This window comes from Cydia splendana, chromosome 18, assembly GCF_910591565.1.
Source record: "Cydia splendana chromosome 18, ilCydSple1.2, whole genome shotgun sequence".
Lineage (NCBI taxonomy): Eukaryota > Metazoa > Arthropoda > Insecta > Lepidoptera > Tortricidae > Cydia > Cydia splendana.
Window position 1 is genome coordinate 6,200,466 of NC_085977.1, and position 12,295 is coordinate 6,212,760.

The 12,295-nt window shown below is 36.6% G+C and overlaps 1 protein-coding gene across 3 annotated transcripts in view; it reads right to left on the minus strand.

Annotated features, from left to right (window-relative positions):
- LOC134799417 (transcription initiation factor IIA subunit 2-like) overlaps positions 1–12,295 on the minus strand; it is a 215,563-nt gene that overhangs the window by 579 nt on the left and 202,689 nt on the right. For 2 of the 3 annotated variants that reach the window (XM_063771819.1, XM_063771818.1), the window contains exons 4-6: positions 3,029–3,186; positions 2,162–2,356; positions 487–732 (exon numbers count right to left, since the gene is read on the minus strand). In XM_063771819.1, the coding sequence (XP_063627889.1) occupies positions 487–732; positions 2,162–2,356; positions 3,029–3,186 (599 nt within the window). Of the gene's footprint in view, positions 1–486; positions 733–2,161; positions 2,357–3,028; positions 3,752–10,000; positions 10,342–12,295 lie in introns of those variants that run through there. The other variant, XM_063771817.1, reaches the window with a different exon arrangement.

Below are 12,295 nucleotides of genomic sequence, written 5' to 3' on the forward strand. Positions count from 1 at the left end.
TACAGGCAAGGCTGTCTGTGGAAGTTTGTACACATACTCCACTTTCAGAAAGTCGGTAGAGCAGAAGCAGCGAAGGTCTTTCTTTCTGACTGTGTCTGTGCGATGTACGTATTCAAATACGAGTCCTTATCCTATTACACATTAATTTATCTAATAAACAACTACTAGTTCGCGGGCTCAGCCTTGCCTGTCCAACTATGTAAATAAATCTAATAATTAATTAATTATAAGACTTAGCATTAAGCATATATGTACCTGACATGTAAAATTATATTTTTATCAATAAAGAATTGAATTGAATTGAATATGACGGTCTTAAACATCGTGAGGAAACCGGACTAATCCCAATAAGGCCTAGTTTCCCCTCTGGGTTGGAAGGTCAGATGGCAGTCGCTTTCGTAAACACTATAGTGCCGATTCCTGGGATTAGTTACCAGTGGACCCCAGGCTCCCATGAGTCATGGCAAAATTTAAAGTTAAACTTACCGGTTGATACGCCGCCGGGAACTCGGAGCGCACTTGCTTGAACGCCGACGGTTCTTTCTCCTCCGGTTGTTCATGAGCCAGCATATGCTTCCTAAGATACGCCTGTCGCCTGAACAGCTTGCCGCACTGTTGGCACGGGAACCGCCCAGGTTCCGACGTCGGTGGCTCGCGGCGTTTTGCCGCGCCGGGCACGCGCGGCTTATGCCAGCGGCGGTGAGACGCCAGGTTTGCGGGGCAGTTGAACACCTGGACGAGGAATAAAGAAATATTTAAAATTGACATTTGGTTTCCCTTGTAATTTATCAAGCGCTGTGCTAATGAAAATGAGAAGTTACTCATTTTCATTAGCACAGCGCTCACTTAGATTCAAAAATGGGTAAGTACTAAAACAGAAAATATGGTGAAATGTGGGGAAATTATACCGCAACGTAATTTTTTAAATATAAACTCAGCTTGTAAGAGAAACAATATCATACAATTGACTTATAAAAAATCGGAAGAAGGAAGTATAATTGATGGCTAAAGATGGCAAAGTTGCTTTTAAATAGTTTCTATAAATTGATACGCCTAACAAAATAAAAGTGTGCCTACTCTACAGACCAAACCCCCATATTATAAACCCAATATTATCATTTTTAACAGTTATTTGTTTTCAAAGCACAAACAAGCCGCCATAATTGCGTAGATACTTAATTAGGGTCAAAACGCAAAACGTTTCGCCATCTCCCCTTACACGAGCACAAACATAAATACTCTATGAATGGAAATTAAATAGCATCCCTATCGCAGGGATGCTCGATATTCTTCGGTCACGCATCACGAAACATATCAATTAGAGTACAAACATCCCCACATCCCTCCGAAGGGTCGTAACTTACAGTGCCTGACTGCTAAAATACGCTCTTTTGTTTAAACGGGGCTAAAGTGCTCACCGCTTCCCATGGAAAAGTGCCAAGTGTTTACAATAGCCCCAGCACCTGAAACGTGTGGGATAATTTGTTCCCACGCAAAAGAGCAAATTTCTAGTTTAGATGAAATTGATGGAGCATGATGCATCGCGATGAGTTATCTGATTATAGTAATTGAAAAGGGGTAGTTGAATGATAGACGGATAGTTTTTTAATTGATATGGAATGGTGAGAACAAATTGTTTTGGATGTTGTGAGTTTCCCACAGTTGTTTGGTAGTAAAGAGCAATGGACGCAGTTTGTACTGATGAGTAAACATGTCAAAAATGTATTGTTACCTACTTGTTTATATCAAAATAAATACTGACACTAATACTGTGAATTTTCACTGATTCTACTGATTCACAACAACAAAATTTTAAATATATTTGAAATGTTAAATGAGAAATCAATTCCAAAACGTGCTATTATACCATAAAGGATGACTCACGTTAGACCGGGCCGTGTCCGGGCCGGAGATTCCGGGGCTTACTTTTCTATGACATGACAGGTGATCACGTAAGCTCCGGCCCGGACACGGCCCGGTCTAACGTGAGTCATCCTTAAAGCGGCAACTTGGTGTACCTAGTTTTTAATCCACGTGGTAATGAATTATTATGAAACCCATTATTTTTCAACCAAATTGCTTTATTAGTTATACCTACCTGAAACGGTGAAACCCCATGGGCATTATAAAGCTCGCAAACCGTATAAAAAAAGAGACTAACCTTATCACACTCAGGGCACCGGTACTCGATATGCACGATCCTCGAGCATCGGTGCTGCGCCAACGCGAACGCGTCCCCATACAGCCGTCGGCATAACCGGCAGATGTACCGGCCCAGGCGGTTATCTATGCTCGCTATCAGCGCCTTGGCCTCATCCGTCACCTCCACCACGTTGAATGCGGGGTCTATGTCGCCCTGGAATTGTAATATGTGGTTACAGGGTTCGTACCACGCGGAGAAAGAAAGTTGCAGCGCTAAACTAACTTTTAAACAAAAAAAATTGTTGAAGTTTAAATTAAATACGTAATTATATAGCACAATTTAAACTAGGTCCCTAGAAGGTTTGTGAATTATCATATAACTTTACAGTGTCGTAGTCGCTAGGTATGGGAACTTTGGCCAACGTGTGTTTAGCGACTAGTTTTTTTGTAGAAGGGCATTTTTTATAACTGTATTTAACACCCCAATATTTATTCTAATTGGCGTAAATACCCCTGACAGTTTATCGTGAACGCCATTAACTATTATTTTTATTGCGTCAAAATTAAACGTTCGGGCGCACTATCTCAATTCAAAGAAAAAGTATGAGTTAGAACAACTATTTATTCCGGATTTAATACCTCACGACCCTCCCCCGGCTGCGGCTCGCGAGCTTAAGGCTGTTATTATCGCACAAACATCGAACAATATGCGATTTCATACCCCGCCTAATTGCTGGGGCGATAAGAAACTCGCTGCGACCCACGGTAATGCTACGGTGAGAACCGCTAATTAATAGTTCTTGACCAACACACCCTGTCTTCAATACAAAATTCCATTAAATCTAATTTGTTTCCAAACACGCACACATTTCACACCTTTATTTACCTTGCGAACGACTAAAGTCTCATCTTCGGCTAGATCTCTTATAATGGTTCCGGAGACGGGAGATGTCTTGTCTTCATCGAACATCAACCTTCGCACTGCTTTGCTCTTTTTTAATGGTTGCGTTGGTTTTCCGGATTTTTTCGGACGTTCTTCAACATCTTTGACTTCAACAACTTCCGGAGAACTTCTTTCGCTTTTTGTTGGTGTATCGTTTTCAACCGGCAAACAAGTTTTAAGTTCTTCGAAAAATTGTTTGGTAAATTTAAGCTTTTTCGCCTCCGGACTATCGCTGTCGTTTGAATTTTCTTCGTCAACTTTTCTTTTCTCTGATTTAGAATCAGTTTCCTCTTTGGTATCATTGTCCTCAAAATGCCTGAATATTTTAGGTGATTTTGGGTGTTTGGATTCATCTGGAGATTTTCTTTTTTGCGCCGGCGGAGGTGTACAAGGAGGTGTAATAGGGATAGTAGATTTAAGGGATAGGTCAAGCGGAACGAGAGGTTCATTGTAATAGGCTAAATATTGCTGCAGAAGAGTCGGATGCTGCTGTGGGATCAGGTCGTGGAGATAATTTGTGGATATACGGACTGGTGGAGCAGCATACTGTTGGTAAAATCTTGAAGTCGACAGCCGGTGAAAATTTGGTAACGTGGCTTCCATATTACTTAGAGGAAGTCTTTGCAAAAGCAGGAAACATTTTCCGCCTCCATTTATATATTTTGTCTGTAACAAAACAAAATAATGTTGTGACAATTTGACAAAGCAGCTATAATAAAGTGAAGTGCAATATTGTGAGAGGCAGTGAGGGTTGAACGCAGACGTTGATTCAACGACACTACAACGTTCATTTGTGTGATTGCGCTACACTTTTTTACTGGATTGGTCTGTTGGCGCTAACAGTGTGATAGTTGATTTGAAATGGCAGACTAAACCTTTTCTTGCAGAACAATTTTATTTAAGTATTATTTATAAGTAGTTTAGTTACTTAGCGAATGAGTACATTATACCAACAAGTTCAACAACTCGATTTTAATCTATCTATCCGTCCGTTTCAAGCCTTTTTAAGATAGCTGAAATAGAAAGCAAACATTTATCACCGGTAGGTACCATTTCCCATTTTCGCAAAAAGAACTACCATTTGCATTATTATGATTATTTTCTTAAAAAAATAATACAATTAGGTACTGAAATTCTAATTTTGCTATCCTAATATATGCCTTTTGTCTCATTGTAAAAGAAAGGCAGCGTAAATCAAATCAAATCCCAAGTGACAAACCGCAGCAACATTCGGTCGACAAATCCGCATCACCGACAATGCGGGGGTAAATAGTTTACCCACGTACCTAATTACTGCCGTCGAGTCCCACGCTCACCCTTCGAGGGAAAGAACCCTCTATTGTGTAATGAAATAGCATGAATTTTTATGAGACACGATTTTGGTGTTTGCGAAATTTATTAAGTGTCTAGGGTATGGTTTGTGCTTGTTGAATTTACATTTAAGTTACGTAGACAATTTGATCTGCGCGAGCTCCGGGTTGAAAACTAGCGAGAAACGGCACAGGATCGGGATCAGTGGCGAGCAGTCGTGTTGGAGGCCAAGATACACTTTGGGTCGCTGCGCCAGAGGAGTAAGTAAGGCAATTTGATCTATTTTCCCATTCATATAGGAAACTGACATTAGTGCTGAGAACAGAATGCCAAAACGGCAGTAAAGTTATAAACATATTTCGGCATAGCTAATCCCTTGTTCCAACAGTTTGTTATGAAAGCTTGCAATACACGTGAAATCTTTTATGTGACGAGCCCCAGGAAAAATTAATCTTGTGGTTCCTAGAGTCCGTCAAAGATAAGTCTGCATCGATTTGGCAATGTATGGCCGCACCATATTTGACGTAGCACTTAACGTAGTTTTGTTGTATACTCCTATAATGGTGATAATTATTACTTAGTAGGTACCTATTATAAATGTAAAAAGCCGCCTTGCGTGAAGCAGTCAGCTGTAATATAAAATACAAATAACATTATTCATATTCAATTGGAAATATCAAAATCAGTTTGGAGTGTTCCGAGGGCGGGACCGCTGGTCGAGGCGGGGCCAATTCGGTAGGTATAATTACAGGGGTAAGGCGCTATGCCCAAATTATACAGTCACGGCTATTTACTCAGGATTTGTCTTTGGTGTTTTGTCGTCTTTGGTCAGTGGGAGGAGTGAGTAAAAAAAAATAAGACGTTTTAAGGGTAGATTTTCTTTTCCAGATGTTGATAAAATTTGGTAAGTTTGAAGAGGTCCTCATTCTGGGCGGAATAAACACGAAATCTCAATATGGAACAAAAAAGTAGGGACGAATCGTGAAATTGCGCTAACATTGTATAGAAAGAGGAACAATATATTCACCAAATTTTATCGAATTCTAACCAAAAAAACGACAAACAAATACTTTATTTTTTCGTATACTTTTTTAAGCTCAAATGATAAGTTTTAAAATATGTGCAACGAGCTTTTTAACAAGCTTTTATTAGGTCGGCCTGTATGTAACTAACTATGTAATGGAATCTAAGGTAAGGTAACTAATTTAACCATCTTCCAAGGATCGTAGCGTCATGAAAATTGGCAGCTGTATGTAGTTAGTAGTAATAGTAGTAAACTCTTTATTGTACAAAAAGACATATTAAAAATAACATACAATTAGTAAGAAGTACAAAGGCGAAGTTATCCCTTTGAGGGATCTCTTCCAGTTAACCTTTGAGTAGATGAGAGGAGAAAGTGAAAAGGGGTGACAAATGCAGCAAAATGTACAACAAGGTACCAGAAAGATAAAGGATATAAATACATACAAAATTTATAGGATAAACATACATATATTACACAAACAGGAATGGGGAAAATACACTAAAAATTGGAAAGAATTAGAACGATATAAAGCAACTATACAATAGAAATATAGACAAATTAATCAGTCAGATCAGATAACCATAGTCTCTTTAACCTCTCCTTGAACGACGCAACCGATTGTGCCTGCCTGAGCGAAACAGGCAGCTCATTCCACAGCTTCACTGGACGCACTGCGAAGGACTTGTTGTATCCTCGAGATTTGTGAGGAGGGATGGCAAGTGATAAATTCGCGCTTGAACGCAGACGGTGGCCACTGCCTTCAGCCAGAAATTGAAATTTTTTAGAGAGGTATAAAGGAGAAGAAGGTGTAAAAAGAACATTAAAGAGAAGAGAAAGAGTGTGAAGATCTCTACGGCGGCGGATTGGATTGTAGTTCTGATGACAATACAATAATATGGTACTGTCGAACTGATCTGATGATGGAGACAGGAGGTGGCCATAGGAACTCTCGACCTGTATGTAACTAATTTAACCATCTTCCAAGAATCGTAGCGTCATGAAAATTGGCAGCTGTATATATGTAGTTCTGATGACAATACAATAATATGGTACTGTCGAACTGATCTGATGATGGAGACAGGAGGTGGCCATAGGAACTCCGTGATGAAACAACGCAACCTAATAATTGTGTTAGGGGTTTTTAGAATTGTCTCGATGAGTATTAGTTGTCTGTCGTAAGAAAAGTACAGTCAGCGATAAAAGCTTGTACCAAAAATGTAATTTTTGCCAAAAACTTATTTTAAGCTGGCTTAAAGTTAAGTTACAATTCTCCTCACGTTTATAAATAAAAATTTAGTTGCCTATATCGTAAGTTAAAGTTGTTTCTATAATTATTTTTGTACACCACGATCTCCGTACAAATATTTATGATATTTGAATTTAGATAAGCATGAAGTCAATTATATTGACGTAACTGGTGACCGAAGAGCTGGCGGCTACCTCGCACAACGTATCAGCATTGCGGTACAGCGAGGAAATGCCGCCATCATCCTTGGTACAATGCCTCAAGGGCCTATTTTAGATTTAAGCTAGTTATTAATTTCGTTTAGTAGTACCACTGTATATATATTAAATATTATGTTGACCAATGTCAAAAAAAAAAAAGATATATTAGAAACTTATTTACCAAAAATATCTACAATATCGTCAGGTGATAGCCACAACTTGCTGATTGCAACAAACAAATATTACCACTTGTTTTAAAGATATAGATCGGTTCACTATGGCTCTGAACTTGATGTAGTCAATATACCTAGTATAGGTAATCAGTGAATTTTGGCTGTCTCCTCCTGACGAAATTAACTTCTTAACATTGTATAATATTATAGACGTTCTCATTTTAAATTAAATCCAGGGCAGAAATGTTATAAAACCAGTATTCTAACCAATTATTTAATTTCCTCGATACTACAGTAATAATCATTTATTCAATAACGTCCACTTACATAACACTACCCGTTAACTAATAGAAAATTCAACATCTATTGCGTAATACACTGTAATTGCCGCTGTTACCTATCCTTATGAATACCTTATGTAAATACCCTTAAAGTAATATTTACTTTGTGCCAAGACCCTTTAATTATGAAGAACCAAGTGTTAAAAGCATTACCACGGGGCGTGCATTTTAAAACTCTTGGGCGTAATATTCTTAATCTTTTTAACACCAGTATGAAGTTGAGCTCCAGTTATGAATAGTTATTATAGAGTTTGGTGTTGCCTTTATACTGGTTTTCCTAAAGCGATATCCTCAGCAAGCGATGAAAATATACCTGATTGCGCTACTTTGCCGTCATTATGACCTGATTGAGGTGTGAATAATTTATTAAATGCTACGATTATCTATTATAATTTTTGTAATTAGTAGACAATTTTGTTGGTGTTACCTAAATGTGTTGTTAATTAAATTGTTATTTTTACAAAACACACTAATTATACTGAACTGTCACGGGGTATTCATTTTGACTTTTCTAATATGTTGATGAATTTAGTATGATTTTTGTTCCGAGTTATTCCACAGACAAGCTACACTTTCTTTTAAAAAAATGGCCTCCTTTAGACATTTTTTTCATTCATACTAAAACCATATTATCGTTTAGGAACATATTTTTATCAATACCAAAAGATTTGTCTTATTAGAAAAATAACTGTCTGCTTGTTTTATAATAAGAAATCTTTTTTACCGTGAAAATCTTCTCCGAATTTTCTTCAACGTGTTGTCTGCAATGCCTGCATATCAAAAATAGAGTTAAGAAACTCTGCAAGTAAAACTTCAATAGTTCGTAAGGGATATCGTCGGATGCTGTGTGGGTAACGTGATACAGCGGGCATCGTCCGGCTTCGAACTTGGTCCGACGGACTGAAGAAGTACAAGTGACGTATGAGATAGACAAGCTAGACGTAGCTGCTACGTTGGTACAGTCAGTATCATATGTAGCGGATCAGACTATGGATAGAATATGGATAGAATAGAATAGAAGATGGTTTAGTCAAAAACGCTTAATTTAAAGTTAACTAATAACACTGACATATATTGGTTATAAAGCGTTTCTGAAACGGTCTCCACTCAGCTTCACGTCAAGGAACCTTTGAGGTCCCCGACGCTGGTCTTCCGTGGAAACCCTTCCGAGAGAGCGCAACTATAAGCTATACAAATTAAATATAATTTCAGTTAAATTATTAAAACTATGACTACTAACTAGACTACGCGTCAAAAGTATAGTCTACAATTCTCTAATTCTGTAAGTAGCTTATTAATAGGTTGCGGTTGCGCAGAACATTAAATTATATTAGCCTGATTTTTTTAAATATCATTCTAATAATATACTTACAGATAATATATACAGGAATCCTAGTAACATTTTACCCGAGAGTAGTTTAATTAGGAAACAAATAACTCGTTTTTTTTTTTCAATTATTAAGTATTATTATTTCAAACATAACGACATAAAGCGCGAATCAGTAAATGTCGAACAAAAAAAAATGAATGTAAAGCTATTCGGATTTCGAGATAATCACAAGATCTAGAGACGATTTAGAGATCAACTAGATCTACATTAGATATCGACTAGATGTGACTTGGATATCTAAGTCATAACTTGTCGAAATCGTTCAAGAGGACCTCCAGAATCGCTGAAACGTCAAATTTGACATATGTATATTACAAATATCTTTAAATTATCCATATCGTAAATTGTTGAAGTCTAGTAGAAATCTAATTCATTTTCCGAATCGAGCCGAATAAATCTAATAACTACTAATAAATAGAAATCAATCAGCTTATTTTAACAAACTAAATAAGGAGATTTCAGAACTGCCACTGTGGAGATTTATTTGAAATGCTAAGCGGAGTCACTCGCCTGTAATCTCAAACTTATGATAAATACATTGCGATGAGTATATTTAATAGAAATTGCGTTAAAATGACTGCCGTTTACGATTTTACGATGTTTTACAAGATTAAAGTTCTTTTGTGAAATTATGATTTTTAAAACACACAGACTTCCGAGGATAGGGATACGTGGAAGAATAAGAGGGAGGCCTTTGCCCAACAGTGGGACAATATGGGCTCATAATAATAATAATAACTATAGGTACCTAAGAGTTTCTAAGGAACTTGATTCCCACTGGCTTCTCTATTTAACAGTAATTTTCGATGAACAAGCAAGTTAAAACAGCTAGCTATGTATTAATGCGCAATTATTTATTTTATTATCGTGTATTATGAATGTTATGATATCAAAACTTTTGAAAATAATAACACATATTAGTTTTGGTACCAATAACTATTTAATATATTCTAATAAGTAATAAAATGTATTTATTTATTTCACTGTGTAGGTATACTAAAATATTGTCAAATAATTTAATTATTAACAAATTACATATCAAACACTAGGTACATGAGAGGTACAGGATATCTAAGTAGGTAATTTATCCATCTCGAAAACCAATCGAATCAGGTCAAATTAATTATATGATTATCCGTCATTCTTAAATACAAAAATTAAAAACAAATCACGTCAGGGATGCGAATAATCCGCTTGCCGCTAGGGCGTTACTATGACAAACTGACTCACCTGTATCGCTCCTCGCTGACTCAGCCGGCGACACCCCTACACTTTTAAAAAGTTTATCAACTTTTTTAAATTTAAAAATCGAATTTAGAAAAGAATGTAGGCTGGCTGTTTAAAAATTTTATCGGCACTTTATTTTTATTTTGAAAATAGGGTTGTGAAAAGTTTAGTTTCGTATTTTTCGGGCTAGGGGTGCGCGGTCCGCGTTGTAGAACGGTCGGGAGTGGACTGACGGAGGGTGGGCGCCCTGGCTCGTGCCAAGCCGGCTGCCTCAACCCTCGTACAGGGTGTTCGCTTACTTTGAATAATAATAATTAAGGTGGATATGATTTTTGAGGCTTTTGTGTTTTTATTTTGATTAGTGTAGAGAAATATTTAGTTTTAAAAACGCCAGTAAGCTTTTATACCAACACATTTCCCTTGAAGGTGGTATTTAGAAAAATATATTGGTATTAAAATTTACTCGTAGCTTCGAAGTTATTTAAGAAATATGCAATAACTTACCATTCCCCTTATCTTTGAAATTATTACTATCAAGCCATATTTTTTTTAAATATTATTTACCGATAGGGTTGATTGGTACATTATTTTTTTCGTTAAATCCAACTTAGACGTAGTCTTTTTATATTTGCAGGAAAACCTATAAGAAGTCTACGGTTACGGTCAATTTTGATTCAAACTTAACGAGAATAAAAAAACATTGTTAAAAAATATGCGCAGTAAGGAACCCTTGGGGCGCGAGTCCGATTCTCACTTGGCCTGTTTTTTTTTGTCACCTGTTTGACCATTAGTGTATATGTACCTATAATCGCTGACCTAGCTTTAACAGCAAATACTTATTTGCCATGCTCTCCGCAGCATCACCGGGATCGCGCCGTTTTTTTTATTGATTGTTTTTTTCGTTAGAAGTTTTTGTACAATAATTAACCTCGACCTCAGAGAAAGATTTTTTAGAACATACGGTGATATTACGCTTATTTTATATAGAATCTATCTATCCACCACATTTTATCGAAATGTAACGAAAAAAAATCGACAACCAAATTAAAAATCGGCCCATCAATTTTAAGATCACCCTGTGCAAAATCCCGCCAAGCCGCGCGGTCTGCCTGCGTACACAGTCCTACAATTTACAACAGAGCCCCCATGCGCTACAAGTGTTCACTTTTTCAACTACACATTGCAACCTTATCGCATTAACATCTTTACCGAATACTTAAACAACTCGACACACCACTCAATTCGACAAGGTTCTTTAAACTTCGCACTACAGTTTCTGATAAGAGATAGAGCCCGCATCTTACTGGAATGTTAATGTAGTCACTTGTTTTTGGGTTTTTTTGTCCTTTTTGTTTTGTACGGGTTAGAGAGGGTGACGGGAGAATAGTAATGAACTTGTGAATTTCAAGGTGCAGGATGTTGTGTAATGATGTTTAGGTATTCTTTCTTATCTTTTAGTGTGGAAGTATTTTCAGTTTGAAATTTTAATTTATTTGTTCTTAAAATAGTCCCACCGCTGTGGTTCTGAAGTGCAAATTTTTTTAATTTAAAAATATATGTAAAGTTGGAAAAAAAGTTGCTGAATCGGTTCACTAAAATTTAAATTAGTAATCAATTTGGTAAGGGAGCGACAACAATATAATCTTTTTTTGGTATTTTAAATAAAAGAATACTCCACTGAAACGGTACTCGTTCTGAAATTTTAATTTAAAAGGGAAAACTGAATGCAGCAAAAATAGTAAGATTTTATTATTTTTGTAAATACAAGAATAATAATTATCAAACATAAGCTTAAATTAAGCTATCACGAATCAAGTTAATGACGTATACAATTTGGTCATTAAATAAATAAATAAATAAATATTATAGGACATTTTTTTTACACAGATTGACTAAGTCATTGAATTAATATTTTCAATATTTACTTTAGGTATAGGTATAATCTTCATCAATCTCCTTCTTCTTCTTCCTCGCGTTATCCCGGCATTTTGCCACGGCTCATGAGAGCCTGGGGTCCGCTTGACAACTAACCCCATGATTTGACGTAGGCACTAGTTTTTACGAAAGCGACTGCCATCTGACCTTCCAACCCAGATGGGAAACTATTGGGGTTAGTCCGGTTTCCTCACGATATTTTCCTTCACCGAAAAGCGACTGGCAAATATCAAATGATAATCTTCATCAATCACATGCATAAAACAATTTTTTTTGGTCATTTTAATTTTTATATTTTTATAGAATTTCATATAGATACAAGATTCCCTAGTTTAGGTACATTTTAAAAGAAAACTACTTACT